General features: G+C 41.3%; 1 protein-coding gene across 5 annotated transcripts in view; it reads left to right on the top strand.

Moving 5' to 3' along the window:
- The window catches only part of LRRC8D (leucine rich repeat containing 8 VRAC subunit D), a 119,662-nt gene extending 99,735 nt beyond the window's left edge, over nt 1–19,927 (top strand). For all 5 annotated transcript variants that reach the window (XM_036347292.1, XM_036347293.1, XM_036347291.1 and 2 more), the window contains one exon: nt 16,990–19,927. In XM_036347292.1, coding sequence (XP_036203185.1) covers nt 16,992–19,568 — 2,577 coding nt within the window. In that variant the 5' untranslated portion in view covers nt 16,990–16,991 and the 3' untranslated portion in view covers nt 19,569–19,927. The remainder of the gene's footprint in view (nt 1–16,989) is intronic.
- The last annotated feature ends 342 nt before the right edge of the window (nt 19,928–20,269 follow it).

Below are 20,269 nucleotides of genomic sequence, written 5' to 3' on the forward strand. Positions count from 1 at the left end.
CTTCCTTGACTAGCTTGTGATACTGCTCACCACTCTTCCTTAAGTGTTGGCCTCTGGTTTCCAGGACAGAGCTCTCTTTCTCCTCCTTGGACCCTTTCTTTCTTCTCTCTTTTCTTTCCTGAATTCTTTTCTTCTTTCCTGTTCCCTGAGAATCCCCAGGATTCTTTGACCTTTCTCTCTGTAGGTCTCTCCTTGGATAATCTCATCTTCCTTCCCTATCCTGAGTAGGCATAAATGTGTCATTCCAGCCTAGACCCTCCCTCTTCAGATTCAACTGACTACTGGGCGTCTTTACTTAAATTATAGCTATTCTAATCTTTCAAGCTGAAAAATTGAACTTACCTGGAAGTCATCTTGATTGATGTACCTTTCTCATTCATTTCCCTTCCTCTGGTCTTTCCTGTCTCCAGTCCCTCTTCCATATTCTGGATAGAATTCTTCCTACATTAGAACACTGAACTCATTGCCCCCCTCCTTCAAACCATCCAGAGGTTCCTTATTACCCCATTCTTAACTGGATCTGACAATGTGGCACTTTTCTTGACCCCTACCCGTTTGTGTTCTGGGAAACCAGAGAGTAGTACCTTGCTCTCAGACATTCTGAGATAAGACCCATGTCTATCCTTCCTGACTTCCATAAGCCTCTCAGATGAACCCCTTGTTTACTTGCCCCTATGAAAGTCCAGGCCCCTTCCTTGTCTTTGACACAACCCTCATTAATGAATTTTCTTGTGGTAACAGCCTGAATAAGATCATCTCCTTAATTGTCAGTCGTATTTTGTCTGTCACAGGTGTTACCTTTAAGTTTTTTTAAGAGTTATTATATCACTTTTACTTATGTTACTGATAATAAAATATAAGTACATTAATTTATTATCTGTAGTAGTAAACTATAATGTATTGTTTTGATTAATGTATTTGTTAATATTAGGTATTTATTTTATGTTTATATTTTTCATTATAAGTCCTCAGTAGTGATGAATATTCTTGCCTTATAGGTTAGGATTGACAAAATGAGTCTATCCAAATCCATAACAGGCATTTTTTTAAAATATATTTTTATTGATTTCAGAGACGAAGGGAGAGGGAGAGAGAGATAGAAACATCTTGATGAGAGAATCATTGATCAGTTGCTTTCTGCACACCCCACACAGGGGATTTAGCCTGCAACCCGGGCCTGTGTCCTGACCAGGCATCGAACTGTGACCTCCTGGTTCATAAGTCGACACTCAACCACTGAGCTATGCCAGCCAGGATAGGCATTGTTTTTCTTTTGTATTAGTTTTAGACAGCATAGTGGTTAGACAGTCATATACTTTATAAAGTGTTCCCCTCGATATTTCCAGTACTCAACTGGCACCATACGTAGTTATTATAATACTAGAGGCCTGGTGCACAAATGTGTGCACAGATGTGGTCCCTCAGCCTGGCCGGCGATTGAGGATGATCAGCGCCGGCCAGCTCTGGGGAGGGACTGCAGGAGGTTGGCCGGCCATGAGAAGTTGGCTGTGAGGGCGCACACATTGAGTGGGGGCGCTCCTGCATTGAGTGTCTGCCCCCTGGTGGTCAATGCACATCATAGCTACCGGCTGGTTCTAACAGCCGCTCAGGCTTTTATATATATACATCATTGACTGTATTCACTATGCTGTACTTAACATCCTCATGACTTTTTTATAACTCCCAATCTGTACTTCTCAATCCCTTCACCTTTTTCACCCAGTTCTCTAAACCCCCTTCAACTCTAGCAACCATACGGCTGTTCTTTGTATCTGAGTCTGTTTCAATTTTGTTTGTTTGTTTATATTGTTCTTTAGATTCTTCATATAGGTTAAATCGCATGGCATTTGTCTTTCTCTGAATGAAAGAGGCATTTTTACTTCAAACTTTTATTAATTATGTACCAGTTACACTGCTGTAACAGAAACTCCCAAGTAAAATGGATTAAATAAGATCAATATTTCTTTCTCATATAAAAGTCCAGAAGGGAGCAGCCACAGACTGGCAGGCCTCACATGTAGTTTCTAAGGTTGTGCCTGCTTCCCCATTTTTGCCAGCAGGAAGAAAAAAAAAGAAAAGAAGCCAGATCAAGTAGCCTGAGCTTACAAAGGTTGCCAGGCATGAACAGTCACTTCTTCTCACATCCTGTTGGCCCAGCTTAGTTACTTGGCCATACCTGGTGGCAGTGAGGCTGGGAAATGTTATCTCTAGTTGGGCAACAGGGCTCCCATATAAAATGGGTGGTGATGGTAGCAGGTGTCTATTCCCCAAAAGGGGAACGGTAGAATGGTTTCTGGGGGAAACTAAATAGTCTTTATCACAGGAACAAAAAACTCTGTTGATTACAAAGTGATATTGGGAGAAAATGAGTGGTGTTTTTTTAACCCATCTGACCTGCTCCTGAAGGTTTCAGCAGTTGCCCTATGTAGGTAATAGGATTCAACATCTCCTACTTTTTTTCCTTCCCAGAGTATGCCACCCAGGGCAATTTATAGCTCTTATCCTCAACTAATTTATTTGTGGTAAACATTGGTGGCCACCGGATACCTGAGCACATCTCTAGACTAATGTTTGTAGAATGGAATTTTCCCCTATGCCAGCGGTTCTCAACCTGTGAGTCGTGACCCCTTTGGCGGCCGAACGACCCTTTCACAGGGGTCGCCTAAGACCATCCTGCATATTAGATATTTACATTACGATTCATAACATTAGCAACATTACAGTTATGAAGTAGCAACGAAAATAATTTTATGGTTGGGCCACAACATGAGGAACTGTATTTAAAGGGCCAGAAGGTTGAGAACCACTGCCCTATGCTTTCTTGTCATTTATATATTTTCACATTCAGTACAACTTTTGGTATCATTTTGTCACCATCTTTGAAAGGCAGTGTTGACCTATTCTCTCTCTCAGGGGAATTATTTACTTCCTGCCATCTTGTGTTCTTCACTCTTAAATGTGTAAATAAACACACTCGGCTGTAAGCAGCTTCAGCAGTTTCCCACTTTGTACAGTGCTAATATTACCGTTTCCTCCTGATGTGGAAAGGTGTGGGAAATGGTTTTGTTGCTTTTAATTCTAAATTTCTTATTAAAAAATAATTGTAAGATGCATGCATGATCAAAGGTCAGCCCCAGTCAGAAAATAGAAAAGACTGTATATACTGCCCTAGCTGGTTTGGCTTAATGGATAGAGAGTCAGCCTGCAGACCAAAAGTTCCCAGGTTCAATTCCAGTCAAGGGCACATACCTTGGTTGTAGGCTCCTCTCTGGTCCGGGCCCTAGTTGGGGCATGTGCAGGAGGCAACCAATCAATGTGTATCTCTCACATTGATGTTTCTCTCTGTCTTTCCTTCTCCCACTCTCTCTAAAAAAAAATAATCAATGGAAAAATATCCTTGGATGAAGATTAACCAGAAAAATAAAAAAAGGATGTCTTTACTGAGACATCATCTACTTTGTACCAATTATAGCTGTGAAATAGCTAAGATAGAATGTGTCTACATATTACTTGCCTTAAAAAATGTAGACTTGTGTTTATATATCAATCTTATACAATGGCATCAGAAAGTTCTAGCTCATGTGGCCTATACTTAGGGTGATGTTACCTCCCAGTTTTCCTAGAAGAGTCCCAGTTATACCTTATCCTGGCGTTCCACCTCATTTAGCATTTGTCACTCTCTAAAGTTTTTCAGCTCAGAAATTGAATTTTATGTTTGCTTTTATTGCATATTGCTCGTCTCAGCTATCACAGTGTTCTTGGCATTCATACACCTACTTTGCTGTCACTTTAGATTAGGATGTATTAGGACTATTTACCCTAAGTGATTCTGGGCAGAATAGTGGTTCATTTTCCATCCTTTCCAGAATACTTAAGATAAGCATGGGAAGATCTTTATGCCCTGGTAGGGCAAGGACTGTATCTATCTCGCTCTCCTATGTATATATTTTCAGTCCCCATTATATTACCTAAGCAAAATATTTGTTGAAAAACTTGATGGCTTCATAGCAAAGGTTTGGTGAAGTCTATGATGGGCAAGATGAGTTATCTTCAATTATGCATCCCTAATAACTAACACAATGTGTGGTGCAGGGCCTTGAAGGGGGCCTTTGCAAGAGAAAGGTCCTGAAGTTGAATCTTCTTCCATTGCACAGCTAATCTGCCTCTGCCTGTCCCTCTTCTTGGTACCTCTTCTCAGTTGACTATTTTATATATTCAGTTCATGAATATTTCCTACACTGTGCAGTCTGTGAGAAAGGAAATGCGTCTCAGTTTGCTCATCGGGTTTTCTCCAGGAATTTGCATCGTGTTTACACTTGAGTATACGGTATATATTTTATGGATGGAGGGATGAGTAAGTGAATAACTAAATGAAGGCTCAGGCTAAGGGTTAGGCTTATAATGTCTGCATAAAATTTAGTTGAATGTCTTGGAAGCCAAAAGTAAGTGGAGAACATCTGGATTCCATGGCTCTTTATGACAGTACATCACAAAAGACAAACTTCTCTTAGCACCAAGTGGTCAAGAAGAGTTTTTATCCGGTTCTTGTATATAAAACGGCTTCTTCAACGCAATGAATAATAGCAGCAGCCAAATTTATTGAGCACTTACCAGGTTCTGGGCACTTGCTCAACACTTGGATACGGTATTCTGATTTAAGTGTTTATTGACTCCAATAAACTGTGCACACAGAGCTAGATATGGTCAGAACTTTTGCGAAAGGGCAAGAAACTCCGTGAGGACAAGGAGAAGGAAGGCCCGAGGCTCTGGCAGCTTCCCTGTTGCAGGGAGTCTGCCTCTCTGAAGCGCTCCCCCCCCCCACCCCCCACCCCCAAACACACACACACAGTCACCTGGCTGTGTGCTAGAATGGTGCTGGTCAGATCGTGGTCTTATCTTCTTGTGAGGGTGTGCCCAAACTTACCTTTGTCTTTTTGTTTTCTGGTAGAATGTTTCATTGTGAGCCAAACTGCATGCAGATGGTCTATCAGAATGAGTTTCCTTCAGAATAACTTATTTCAAAGAGTTGTATAGCATTGTCCGTCTGGACATTGAAGAATGCCTGTCAGAGCTGATCATTTTGGTTTTGGCATAATTAATAGTGACCTTATATGTCACTGTAATTGATAGTGACAGTATTTGGCTCACAAGTTCAGTGCCTTCTGCACATTCTCCTAGAATGCTGTTATAGGTCTGGGAGATTTATTCTCTTACAGACCTTTATTAAGTGCTTGTCCTTTGCCAGGCCCTGGGACATGCAGATGCAGATAAAAGAAACTCTCCTCCCTTTAGGTTAGAAATTTAGACCCAGGTGGAGGGAGAAAGGGAGACAGGCAGATGGGGGGCTCAGTTCGGCAAGGCTCTGGACTGAGGCTAGGGTCAGTCCTAGGCTAGGATCTCCTAACATCTGCCAGGTATTAGGAGACTTTTTAAGGAAATTTGCTACTTATCCAAGGTATGTTGTTTCGATATCTGAGTATCTCTTACTAACTCTGAGAAGTCTTTTGAGGGTTAGTAAGATGAGCACCAGGGCAAGGTACTCAGGTGCTTTCTAGCAATCTTTACAAACCAGGAATAAGGACTGCGGGGCTCTTGGTGGTGCGTATGCAGAGCAGATGTATATCCACGGGAAGAGAATGTGGCAAACTCCCCGGGACCATGGGAAGTTGCTTAGGATGTCAGGGAGCTCCATTCCGGTTCACTTTTTTAAGCCCAATTTCAGACCTGTGCCAGTCATACTCTAGAGAAACCATATTAAAGGTACGAAAACTTAAAAAGGAAAATGGTCTAAGTTTTGATCTAAGATGTTTATCATACAGATGGAAAGAAGCAGGGAATTTAGAAATGCAAAGCTCCTCTTAGAAGTTCCACTAGCTGCCTTGAAAACTGGTTGAAGATAGTTGGGATTGTAAAGGGCTGACCCAAGGCTTCCCTGTGAATTTGGGGTGGCGTCTCTGAAGCCTTGTTTGTTTTTTGGGTGTTGTTGTTTTTTATAACCCTCACCCGAGGATATTTTTCCATTGATCTTTTAGAGAGAGTAGAAGAGAGAGAAACATCAATGTAAGAGAAACACATCGATTGGTTGCCTCCTGCACGTGCCCTGACCAGGGCCCTAGCTAGAACCCGGGACCCTTTGGTCTGTAGGCCAAGGCTCTATCCATTGAGCCAAACCAGCTAGGGCTTCTCTGAAGCCTTGAATAAGGTCCGTTAGCTGCCATCTCTCTTTTTAGGGGCTAATCAGACCATTGCCTATTATCTCCGTCTGAATATTTCCTCTAGGCTGCTTCCCAGTAAGGACAGCTATGATTTATTATTATTATTATTATTATTATTATTATTATTATTCCTTATCTTATTTCTAGAACCTGTATCTAGCACATTGAGGATACTCAGTAAATATTTGTGGAAGGAAGTGAAGTTTCTAGCAGGGGTCACACTAAATGAGATATGTAGGTACTGAAGCATTTGTGAAATTTTGTTGGCCTGAGTTCATGGTAAGAGAATGCTAGTATAACTTATACAAGAAACTTTGGTATGTGGAATAAAACGTGGAAGCCATTGATATAGAGGCTCTTTTGTATTGTTTCATGAACAGGGTATCATTTTCTAGTTCTGAAATGTGGGCCATCACTTTTAAAATTCAGAAGAAAAAGCAAGAACATTCGCAACAGTGTATTAACACATTTTTATTAATTCCCAAGCTGTTCTGTCTTAGTTCTACTGAAATGTATTTACAGTTCTATTCCTTAGCTTTGAGGTAAATTTGCTCCATGAATAGCAATAATCTAGGGGAGAACCCCCAAATAGGTACTAAAATACAAACACTAAAATATACTTTTGTGTAAAGCTATTTTTATATTTCACAAGTTCTGAATTTGCTATAGTCCTCTACTTTCGGGTGTTGAATGGATTTATAAAAAGCTTTTAAAGATTAGCAAAATGGGTGCATTTTGCCCAACGTGAAATCTGCTTTTGGTAGATTTTATGAGAAGTGCTTTGTAAAATCTGGGGTGTTTTTCTCTAACCATTTTTTCCATTATTTTTGAGGTATCTAAACCAGAGTAGTTTTAGAAGAAAGCTATTTTTAAAGTACAATTTTTTATCATAATCTTTCAAAAGGAATAATACTAGTGAATTATTTCATGTGTATATAGAATTATATCAGCTATAGAACACCTTGCATAATTATAATATCCATAACTGCTAATACTTATATAATACCAGTAATACAGAGCTCTTTTGGAAAAAGCTGAATCATTCTTTCTAATTTTGCATCTGAAGCATTTATTTTTTTACGATATGAATTATTAGTATCTGAATTGACTATGGTGGGTATGTATGCACATACGTGTGTATGTGTGTGTGTGTGTAATGTGTTAATGCTTATGTGTATATTGAATGTTGAGAAAGGGTTATTTATAGGGATGATGTAATTTATTACCTTTTTATGAGTTTCTTCTCCTTTGGCTTACTCAGTTGAAGGATTTGAGAATTTGATCCTCACCAATCTCTTGGGTCTTCTCCCATTTGCTCAGTTTGTCCTAAAAGGCCGATTTTAGAAAGTGAAAATTGATTGAGTAGGGAACACATACCTATGTGGAAAAATTTATGTATTAGATTGTTTAATCAAGCTATTTGCTTCTTTATACCCTAAACTCTTTTCTTTAAATAACATTTCAAAGCCATTTTTCACTTCCTTTTTAAAATTGGGTTATTAAAAGCAACCTCCTAGTGCAGCTGGGACTAATTTTTTTTTTAAGTTTTAAAATAAGTGATCATATTTTTCTGTTTAGATGCTAGAATTTTGCTGCATCTCAATAAACTCAATATGTTTTCCAATGGACACTAAGATACCCAGATTTATACTGCTAGTAAACATGAACAAAGAGATTTGAATCCAAGTCTCTTTGGCATCAGAAGTTCTCTCCTCTTTCTAGTATAATTTGCCACATCCTGAAAAACCGTAATTTTAACTGAAATATTTTTGAAAGAATTAATGAAATTGAATACACAGTTTCATTGTCAACCATTTATTTCAGGATTACTTCTATGAACATAGTGCTACATGTTAGTTCAAAATTCAAGAAATTGGCCTATTCATCAGTTAAAGACTGATTAAAATGGCTTGCTTTTCTCCTCAGAGATTCTTTTTCTGCCATCAGAATTCAGCAAACATCTTGAGGGGGGTCTACTTTGTGTCAGAGCATGAACTAGGTGTTCTCAATACATGACCTTGTAAGGTGAGTGTTGTCAAGATTTTATAGATGAGGCATGCATACTCAGTGAGGATAAGTAAAATGCTAAAAAAAACCTTTCAGAACCGGTTCAATATAATTATAACAACAAAGCAATCGTTTAAAAACATATTAAAATTTAGCATGTAGTCTGGCATGAATATCTACAAGCCCTATCTACTTTCACTATCCTATTTCTGTTGAAAAGGCAGTTTAAGCAGTAAAACAAAGATTAACATCTAGCTTTTAAACTTTTAACAGCTTCATTTGGATAATGGATATACCATAAAAGTGTGTCTTTAGTATATTCATGGGGTTATCCAACCATCATAGCATCAGATTTTGAACTTGGCTGTTGGTTATTGGTTTATTCCATTATTAATGGCCATACTTTGTGATAAGAAAACAGAATTATATATCATAAAAGAATTTAGATTCAATCTCTGATCTTCTGATTCATCCTTGGCCAGCCAAAGTCCAGTAACTTCCCCCTTTCAGGTCTAGTATAAAAAGCATCCTTGACTTCCTTGAAAAATGTTTGCTTGCAAGAAAATTAAGCTGGTTTTCACATGTGCCATAGAATGTGAAATCTACTTCCTGGTAACATAATTCTTTAAGTTCTCTGCAACAAACATATTATAAAGGAGAACCCAAAGAATGTCTGCAGCTAATATATACTAAGTGTGCCTTCCTCAAGTTAACAAAATAAATAAAAAGATACCCAGATAACCATTTATAGTCATTGTGGGTCCTGATTCACGAAAGAGGTCCAACCTTAAGATACAGGATTTGGAAAGCTAAATACTGGTCTGCTCTCCCCTTGACTTTCATGTTAGAAAGTCACTTGAGGATCATAACGTACTTAATATACTATGGTATATGGACATATTTAATATACTTCGTACACACACTCATACAAAAGCAACTTTTATTTTCAAAGTGCTACTGTGTTTTTAATTCCGCTGATGGTTGAAACACGCCCTGGGAGGTAGGAAGTTTTTACCCAGCTTTTGGTGAGTCAAATAGGATAGCACACATTAATTGAAGTCCCTTGTTAGAGATAAGAGCTTGTCAGTGGCTGACATTACAAAAAAGTACCGGTTTCCTGCCTTAGGGCCCCCCCCCCCCCCCAGCACTTCCTTAAGACTGCAGGTAAATCATCCATGCCTTAGTTTCTATCTATTGATGTACCCACAAAATGTGTTATCTGTACAAGGACATACTACACTAATACAGTGTGGGAACATTAGAACATCCATTGGATGACTGTGTGATAGAGAAAGAGACTGGGAGGTGAAAGGTTCTGTTCGCTCTCAGTTAATTAGCTCAGGGAGGTCATTTAAGCTGTTTGTGCCTCAGGTCTCTTCATACTACTGGGCAACAGTAAAGCCTAATTCACTCAGTTTCTATAACACATAATTTCTTTCCTGACTCTATGCCTTGGCACTTGCCATTTTTTTCTGCCAAAATTGTATTCCTTACCTTCCCCATAACCCCATAAAGATCCCCCTCCTTCAGGTGTCAGCTTAGAAACCATCTCTCTGTGAAACCCTCCCAGTTACCAAATGCAGACATTGGTTTGCCCAGTCCTATGCCTCTCATGCGCTTGGTATTAACCAGGTCAGAGCGACTTTCTTACCATGTTGGAATAGCACGCTGAACTGCTTTTCACCTCCCATTAGACTGGGGGGCTTGCTGAGGGCAAGGGCTAGGCTACATCATTTCTGTATTCCCCACCGTGGCAACCAGCTCATGGTTTTCTTGAGTTCTGAGTGAATATCATGAAAGGTTGTCCTGGGGAAGGTGATGATTATATAACTTAATTTCCTTGTGTCCTCAAAGCTAAGCATTACATGAGAAGGTCAGTCCTTCAACAGCCAACCCTTAATCAACAGAACAGCCACTGTATGACTGTGTGGTAGAGAAAAAGACTGGGAGACGAAAGGTTCTGTTCACTCTCTCACTTAATTAGCTCAGGAAGGTCATTTAAGCTGTTTTGTGCCTCAGGTCTCCTCATACTATTGGGCAATGATAATGCCTGGTTCATTCAGCTATTGTGAGAATACGTTGAGATATTTTGTAGGAAAGTAATTTGCAAACTTAAAGCACTGCTAACATGACAAGTAAAGAAGAGACACAGTATAGTCTGGTAGAAAGAACATGTCGTTTGGCCTTAAATGAGATTTTAAGTCCAGACCCCACCACTAATTATTTGACTTCCACAGCTTAACTCCAGCAAGCCTATTTCTTTATCTGTCAAGGGAAGGTAATAACACGGTGGCAGCTTCAAGTAATGTTGTGAAGGTCAGATGGAATTCAGGCAGAGTTCCACTTGCGTTCCATCTGAATATATTCACCTGTGAGCAGCCGGAGCTTTTGAACCTTGTCCATGCATACCTCCGCGCCTCTTTCTGCGTCAGCTTCAGTTCCTTGTCCTCCAGAGAGAGCGGGCCTCTTCTCTCAGGCTGGAGAGATAGACAGCAGAGGGAGGCCACCAGAGGACGAGCACAGACTCCCTGACCTGTGACCCCAGCCAGCCTGGGTGTACCTTGGGATGGGGGTGAGGCAAAGGTATTTTATAAAAGGAACACACCCATGTGCATGTAACCAGATTATTGAGTCTCATTGCTGCCCGATATTCCATTTTGTGAATATTCCACATTTTATTTTCTATTCTACTGTTGATGGGTATTTGGATAGCTTCCAGTTTAGGGCTGTAGCAAACGGTGTTACTGGGAATGCTTGATTAGTATATGTATTTCTCATGGGTCTATACTTCACAGTAGAACTGCTGGGTCATAGAATATGCATATGTGCAATTTTAGTAGATACTAACACCAAAGTTTCCCGATATGGTTACACCAGTTCACACTCTCACCATCAGTGTTTAAACAGTGGTTCTCAACCTGTGGGTCACGACCCCTTTGGGGTCAAACAACCCTTTCACAGGGGTCGCCTAAGACCATCAGAAAACACATATATAATTACATTACGATTCATAACAGTAGCAAAATTACATTATGAAGTAGCAATGAAAATAATTTTATGGTTGGGGGTCACCACAACATGAGGAACTGTATTAAAGGGTCGCGGCATTTAAGAATTTAAGAGTTCTGGTTTAAGAGTTCTGATTGCTCTGCAGCCTGGCCAGCACTTGGTATTATCTGTCCTTTTAATTTTAGGAGTTCTGGTGGATTTTATAATATTGCATGGCGTTTGGGAAATAGGACCATTCCCTCCGCCCCCAAACCTAAAATTAACCTTTAATACATTTATTTTCAGAAATGCAGAATGCACAAAAGCAGGAGATTATATTAGATGTAAAGTTCCTTTTACAGTGGTTGTTACATAGAAGGAAGATGATAAATGATAGCTGCTTTTTTTTCTTTGTGTCCTCAAAGCTAAGCATTACAGCAGATCACCATCACTCTCTGTTTTCCAGGGGAGAGTAGGGCATGGTGTATACAAAGGCAATAAGACATAGTGTCTGCTCCCGGGGGCTCCAGGTCTCATTGAAGAGACAACATTGGAACAGGTTATTACTAGATAGATTGATAGGAGCTTAGAGAAGGAGGCAGTGCTTGAGCTGGAACTTGAAGAATAAGTAAGAGTTGGGCAGAAAGAAGAAAGGGATTGGGCTGGAGGAGTTGGCAGGGGCACGCACCCTTGGTGGGAAGTGCAGAGTAGACAGCGTGCTGGAAGAGGGGCCCCCCTAAGGCCGAGGTCTTCAGAAGCTGGGCTCTGTTGTTCGGCTCTTGACACCTTTGGGAAGTGGGGGGCTGAGCTGGCAACTGTTGGGGGTTTGGTGTGAAGTTACAGTACTCTACTACTGTGTTCTCTGCCCCCGTCTTTTACCTCTTTCTTCTTCCTCTGGGAAAGTGGTCGGCCCTCCTCCTCTCTCTCCTGGAAACAAAGCCTGTCCCGAATGTGAAGTGTTTGAAAACCACCATCAAAGCTTTGACAGCTGTACAGTGTCACTGGTTACAGGGACCCCACAATGTCTCTGCTGCGGGGTCCTTTAGCTATTTGTTTTTATTCTGAGGCCTAGCTCGGAGTTTTTATTCTTGTATGGGCCCAGGTTGCTTTGTGGTGGCAATGAAGTTTAAGAAAATGCTCTTCTGCCCAATACCCTATGGAGATAGTTAATAAATGTTCTTGAGGAATGTTGATAATGATGATGATAATGCTGAATATGATTGCCAGCCCAAGCCGGGGCACAGCAGCTCACCGGCCCCCCTGTCTCTGTCTCCTCTCCAGGCCTCACCAGCACACGCAACCTCCTCCTGTCTGGTCTTGACCCATTACTGCATCCTGGCCTAATGTGCATATTTCCTCTTTATATATATAGATACTATGCACCTGCTCTGCAAAGTACTAGTTGTATGGGAAAGTTTCAGAGAAAATAAGGCATAATATAAAATAGAACAAGCAGAATAAAAATGCTAATGCCACCACTCTCCATTTTGTCATTCCAGGAGAGACACCAGTAATCAGTCATAATGCTGTTTCCCATTGAAGCCAGCGTCAGCCTCAGAATTCTTTTCTACATGGCACTTGGGGCAACTTTTTCATGCATAGATAATAATCTATCTTCTGTCCTTTATTCAAAAAATAAGTGCTTTCCCAGAATCTTGGGTACTCTCCTTGCTTTTTAACTTTTTGTTTTATATTAGTTATATACTAGTAAATCCTTTTTTATATGATTATTGGAACCTGAGAACTTCCTGAGAAAGCAGAATGGGGTAATGTTGTTTTTCAAGAAGTTGAAATTTTCAAATTCAAGAAGATATAATTTGTTTTCCGTCCGTGATTACAGAAGCCCAGTCCCATTACTTGTCACTATAAGCATTATGTTTTTCTTGGTTACTTCCTGAATGATTGTCCCTGTACCATGTTATTTGTATAACCAGTTTCAGGACTGTAATGCTGGCAGCCGTTAGTAAATGGCGCCCACATTTTTTAGTGTCCTGGCACCAGGATTCTCTTCCTTACTGCTGGGGTCATCAGCTTTGGCAGAGATTAAAGGTCTCATTAGTCCTGACTTAGTGCCATCACTGATCATTCCTGCCCACCTGTGTTTTTGGCCCTCTTCTCATTCCACATGTTTTCCATTGGTGCCACAAGGGCCAGAGTTTCAGCTGCATATATTGATAAATCTCAAGTATATAGACTAAGACTCCTCTTACACTCCCTTAATTTCAGCCATCCGTGGGACATTTCCACCAGGGTGGTAGGAGCTAATGTAAAGAGCTAACAAATACTTGTGGCCAGAGGTTGTGCTAAGAGCTTTACAATCATGTCTTAATTTAAGCTTTCCAGCAACCCTTAGCAGTTATCATCCCCTTGTTACAGATGAAAAAAATAAGGCTTAGAGAATCACACCGTTTGTATGTGGTAGGTCTGGGACTGGTACACAGGCTATCCAGAGTTTGCTGGTATCTACAGACAATTCATTCTGGCTTGTACAGTAGAAATCACCCCACCCCTCTACCTCAGAACTTCAGTCTCAACCTTAAATCAGTCCAGTCCACAACAGATACCGTCCTGTTCTCATATCCTTCTCCAAGGTCCAGTAAGTTACAGGTTTTCCAATTCTGTCTCCTAAAAAAAAAATAGCTCTCCAATTTCTACCCCCTGCTTTCTACTCTAACCACCATAGACCTTGAGCAGACTATCATTATTTCTTACCTAGAAGGCAGTTTACTCCCTCCCCGCCCTTTTTTTTAAATATATTTTTTATTGATTAAGATATTACATATGTGTCCTTATCCCCACGTTGCCCCCTACCTCACCCCCCCCCCTATTGTCCATGTCCATTGGTTAGGCCTATATGCTTGCATATAAGTCCTTTGGTTGATCTTCCCCCCTTACCCCCACCCTCCCCTACCTTCCCTCCAAGGCCCGACAGTTCAATCAATGCCTCTCCGTCTCTGGATCAGTCCTTGTTCATCAGTTTATGTTGTTCATTATATTCCACAAATGAGTGAGATCATGTGGTATTTGTCCGCTCTCCAGTTCCATCCATACCGTGGCAAATGGTAAGAGTTCCTTTTTCTTCTTCCTCTTCTTAAAGAATACCTTTCAGCATTTCATATAATGCTGGTTTGGTGGTGATGAACTCCTTTAGCTTTTCCTTATCTGTGAAGCTCTTTATCTGACCTTCAATTTTGAATGATAGCTTTGCTGGATAAAGTAATCTTGGTTGTAGGTTCTTGCTATTCATCACTTTGAATATTTCTTGCCACTCCCTTCTGGCCTGCATGGTTTCTGTAGAGAAATCAGCTGACAGTCGTATGGGTACTCCCTTGTAGGTAACTGACTGTCTTTCTCTTGCTGCTTTTTTTTTTTTTTTTTTTTTTTTTTTTAATATATTTTATTGATTTTTTTACAGAGAGGAAGGGAGAGAGAGATAGAGAGTTAGAAACATCGATGGGAGAGAAACATCGATCAGCCGCCTCCTGCACATCTCCCACTGGGGACATGCCCGCAACCCAGGTACATGCCCTTGACCGGAATCGAACCCGGGACCTTTCAGTCCACAGGCCGACGCTCTATCCACTGAGCCAAACCGGTCTCGGCCTCTTGCTGCTTTTAAGATTCTCTCTTTGTCTTTTGCCCTTGGCATTTTAATTATGATGTGTCTTGGTGTGGTCCTCTTTGGATTCCTTTTGTTTGGGGTTCTCTGCGCTTCCTGGACTTGTAAGTCTATTTCTTTGATCAGGTAGGGGAAGTTTTCTGTCATTATTTCTTCAAATAGGTTTTAAATATCTTGCTCTCTCTCTTCTTCTGGTACCCCTATAATTCTGATGTTGGTACGCTTGAAGTTGTCCCAGAGGCTCCTTACACTATCTTCATATTTTTGGAATATTTTTTCTTTTTTCTTTTTTGTTTGGTTATTTTTTGTTTCTTCGTATTTCAAATCTTTGACTTGATTCTTGGGATCCTCTTGTCTGCTGTTGGATCTCTGTATATTATTCTTTATTTCAGTCAGTGTATGTTTAATTTCTAGTTGGTCTTTTTTCATATCCTCCAGGGTCTCACTAAATTTATCGGCGGTTTCCATAAAATTCTTGAAAAACCTTATAAATATGGTTTTGAACTCTATATCCAGTCGTTTGCTTTCCTCCATTTCTGTCATTTGTGTCCTGTTTCTTTGTCTCCGCATTTTTTATGCTTCCCTGTGTTGGTAGAGTGGTTTTGTGTGCTAGGTGTCCTGTAGGGCCCAGTGGCTCAGCCTCCCCAGTTACCTGAGGTGGACACTCTTGGTGTACCCCCTTGTGGGCTTTGTGCACAGTCTTGTTGTAGTTATGCCTTGATTGTTGTAGGATCACTGGGAGGAATTGACCTCCAGGCCAATTGGCAGTGAGAATCAGCTGTGTCTGCAGTGGGAGAACTTCTGTGCTGAAGACACCCCTCTGGGGCAAGACTTGCTTTAGTGGGGCTTTGGTGCTCACTGAGTCTGCCCCCTGAGTGTGTCCCTTATGGATCTGAGGAGTTGTAATCTGGATGGTCCCACTCTGACCACTGGGTACACTGGCTCTTGGATCTAAGGAGGTGCTAATTTAGCCTCTGCCTGAGGTTACCCAGCAGGAGCTATGAAGAGAACTGCAGATTCCCCTTCCTTTTTTGGAGTTTAGAGGTGCCCTGATGAGGCTCAGCTGTGAAGCAATGCAAGCTGCTGTGGGACCTTGGGCCTTCTCTTGGAAGTTCTGGGTCTGTCTGGCCCAGCTGCAATTTGTTAGGTAATTTTTCAGGTTGCAAAGGGCCAGGGCATTCATATGCAAAAGCCTCTGCTGCAGCTTGGGTGGGGCAGGGTCTCAGGGAATCAACAGGGTGGAGCAAGTAGCTATGGCTGATCCTCAGCCCTGCCCTAAGGGGCCGCGCGTCTCAGTGTCCTGATAATTGCTGCAAGCACCTCTGAGGGAAAGCCGCCCTCAAGTTCAGAGTTCTGCCTGCTGCCAGACAGTCCAGTTTCTCCCCGTATGAGTCCTGGGTCCCCAGAGACTTCCCAGAACCGGAGTTCAGAGCAGTCAGGAACTTGTGACTCCCTCCTGATTCAAAAAGACAGCCGCGTCCTCAGGTACCAGCCCCTTTCCACGCGCGCGCACGTGCATGCTTGAGCATCCGTACCTCTGCACTTTACTTCCGCACCTCCTCTGAGCCTCAGTGTGCTTTTCTCTTTTCTTCTAGTTGTAGAATTTCCACTCATCCAGCCTTCCTGTAGTTCTGGATGTTGTCCGTTTTGTCTTTTCGTTGTATTTTTGAAGTTGTTGTGGGAGGCAGCAATTTCCCGGTGTTTACCTATGCCGCCATCTTAGTTTCTCTCCCCCCCCCTCCCCCCCCCCCCCCACCCCCCGCTTTTTTAACCTTGTGAAATAGGAGAAAAGAACTGGTACAACAAACCACTATTTTTCTCAGTGATCTTCCTTTTTTTAAAAAAATATATATATATTTTATTGATTTTTTACAGAGAGGAAGGGAGAGAGATACAGAGCCAGACACATCGATGAGAGAGAAACATCAATCAGCTGCCTCCTGCATGCCCTTGACCAGAATCAAACCTGGGACCCTTGAGTCCGCAGGCCGATGCTCTATCCACTGAGCCAAACTGGTCAGGGCAGTGATCTTCCTTTTAAGTTCATTTTCTACCGTACCTGTCTTGGATAAAAGGATAAGAAAACTTAGTTTGGAGCAAGTGAAAGGTTTTTCTCACATGCATCACTGTAATCATGCCTTTTGTTTGCTTGTCTTCTAGGAATGTTTACCCTTGCGGAAGTTGCTTCGCTTAATGACATTCAACCAACTTACCGAATCCTGAAACCATGGTGGGACGTGTTTATGGATTACCTGGCTGTCGTTATGCTGATGGTAGCCATCTTTGCAGGAACCATGCAACTTACCAAAGATCAGGTGGTCTGCTTGCCAGTATTGCCATCTCCTGTAAATTCAAAGGCACAGACACCACCAGGAAATGTCGACGTTACCACCAATATCCCGAAGATGGAAGCAACCACTGACCAAGACCAACATGAGCGGGTGACAAGTGACATTTCCTTTGACACATCTGCTGTGACACCTGACATACCTCTCAGAGCCAGATATCCTCACCCAGATTCCACAGCTCCAAATCAGGAGGCGAAGAAAGAGAAGAGAGATCCAACAGGCCGGAAAACAAACCTGGATTTTCAGCAATATGTATTTATTAATCAAATGTGTTACCATCTGGCCCTTCCGTGGTATTCTAAGTACTTTCCATACCTTGCTCTTATACATACTATTATCCTCATGGTCAGTAGCAACTTTTGGTTCAAATATCCCAAAACATGCTCGAAAGTAGAACATTTTGTTTCAATATTAGGAAAGTGCTTTGAATCTCCTTGGACTACAAAAGCGTTGTCTGAGACGGCATGTGAAGACTCGGAGGAGAACAAGCAGAGAATAACAGGTGCCCAGACTCTACCAAAGCATGTGTCCACCAGCAGCGATGAAGGGAGCCCCAGCGCCAGTACCCCGATGATCAACAAAACTGGCTTCAAATTTTCGGCCGAGAAGCCCGTGGTTGAAGTCCCCAGCATGACCATCCTGGATAAAAAAGACGGAGAACAGGCCAAGGCCCTGTTTGAGAAAGTGAGGAAGTTCCGTGCCCACGTGGAAGACAGTGACTTGATCTATAAACTCTATGTGGTCCAAACAGTTATCAAAACTGCCAAGTTCATTTTTATCCTCTGCTATACAGCAAACTTCGTCAATGCTATCAGCTTTGAACACGTCTGCAAGCCGAAAGTTGAGCACCTGACCGGTTATGAGGTTTTTGAGTGCACCCACAACATGGCTTATATGCTGAAAAAGCTGCTCATCAGTTACATATCCATTATTTGTGTGTATGGTTTTATCTGCCTCTACACTCTCTTCTGGTTATTCAGGATACCTTTGAAGGAATATTCTTTTGAAAAGGTCCGAGAAGAGAGCAGTTTCAGCGACATTCCAGATGTCAAAAACGATTTCGCGTTCCTTCTGCACATGGTAGACCAGTACGACCAGCTGTATTCCAAGCGTTTCGGTGTGTTCTTGTCAGAAGTCAGTGAAAATAAACTTAGGGAAATTAGTTTGAACCATGAGTGGACATTTGAAAAACTCAGGCAGCATGTGTCACGCAACGCCCAGGACAAGCAGGAGCTGCATCTGTTTATGCTGTCGGGAGTGCCCGATGCTGTCTTTGACCTCACAGACCTAGATGTACTCAAACTTGAACTGATTCCAGAAGCTAAAATTCCTGCTAAGATTTCTCAAATGACTAATCTCCAAGAACTTCACCTCTGCCACTGCCCTGCAAAAGTGGAACAGACTGCGTTTAGCTTTCTCCGAGATCACTTGAGATGCCTTCATGTGAAGTTCACCGATGTGGCTGAAATTCCTGCCTGGGTCTATTTGCTCAAAAACCTTCGAGAGTTGTACTTGATAGGCAATTTGAACTCTGAAAACAATAAGATGATAGGACTTGAATCTCTCCGAGAGTTGCGGCACCTTAAGATTCTCAACGTGAAGAGCAATTTGACCAAAGTTCCCTCCAACATCACAGATGTGGCTCCACATCTTACAAAGTTAGTCATTCATAATGACGGCACTAAACTCTTGGTACTGAACAGCCTTAAGAAAATGATGAATGTCGCCGAGCTCGAGCTCCAGAACTGTGAGCTAGAGAGAATTCCACATGCAATTTTCAGCCTTTCTAATTTACAGGAACTGGATTTAAAATCAAACAACATACGCACAATTGAAGAAATCATCAGTTTCCAGCATCTAAAACGACTGACTTGTTTGAAATTATGGCATAATAAAATTGTTACCATTCCTCCCTCCATTACCCATGTCAAAAACTTGGAGTCACTTTATTTCTCCAACAACAAGCTCGAATCCTTACCAGTGGCAGTGTTTAGTTTACAGAAACTCAGATGCTTAGATGTAAGCTACAACAACATTTCCATGATTCCAATAGAAATAGGATTGCTTCAGAACCTGCAGCATTTGCATATCACTGGGAACAAAGTGGACCTCCTGCCAAAACAATTGTTTAAATGCGTGAAGTTGAGGACTTTGAATCTGGGGCAAAATTGCATCTCCTCCCTCCCGGACAAAATTGGTCAGCTCTCCCAGCTCACCCAGCTGGAGCTGAAGGGCAACTGCTTGGACCGCCTGCCAGCCCAGCTGGGCCAGTGTCGCCTGCTCAAGAAAAGCGGGCTTGTTGTGGAAGATCACCTTTTTGACACCCTGCCACTCGAAGTCAAAGAAGCATTGAATCAAGACACAAATGTTCCTTTTGCAAATGGGATTTAAACTGAGATAATACGTGCACATCCATGTGCAGGAACAACTTCCTAGATTGCAAATGCTCACGTACAAGTTACTGCAAGATAATGCGTTTTAGGAGTAGACACATCTTTAAAAATAAAACACAGAGAGGATGGATAGAAGGCTGATAGAAGACATAACTGAATGTTCAATGTTTGTAGTGTTTTAAGTCATTCATTTCCAAATCTTTTTTTTTCTTTTGGGGAAAGGGAAACAAAAACTATAATCACTAATCTTGGTTTCTTTTTAAATTGTTTGTAACTTGGATGCTGCCGCTACTGAATGTTTACAAATTGCTTGCCTGCTAAAGTAAATGATTAAATTGACATTTTCTTACTATATCACCTTTATTGAGGTGTCTTGATTTACTTTGCTTTAACTCAGATCACTAAAGACATATCAAGTCCAAGCTTTTAAATATAGATTTGCTGAAATATTGATTCCTTTCCTGTTATAATTTAAAGCACCCCAAATAAGCACTTCTTATAATATTTGGCTGGTACAACTGTTTCTGAGAATCACATTTTATAGATTTTACACTCTCAAAAGTCTAGCATTCAGTAAAGGTGTGTAGCTTTGTTTATTTTTAAAGACTAAATAATGACAAAAAATAATAGAAAATAGCATTCCTCTTAGTAATAGCTGTTTTCCCTTACCCTGGAGTTATGATTATATGGTGCATTTTT

The sequence above is a fragment of the Myotis myotis genome, unplaced genomic scaffold (assembly GCF_014108235.1).
Source record: "Myotis myotis isolate mMyoMyo1 unplaced genomic scaffold, mMyoMyo1.p scaffold_m19_p_2, whole genome shotgun sequence".
Taxonomy (NCBI): Eukaryota; Metazoa; Chordata; class Mammalia; order Chiroptera; family Vespertilionidae; genus Myotis; species Myotis myotis.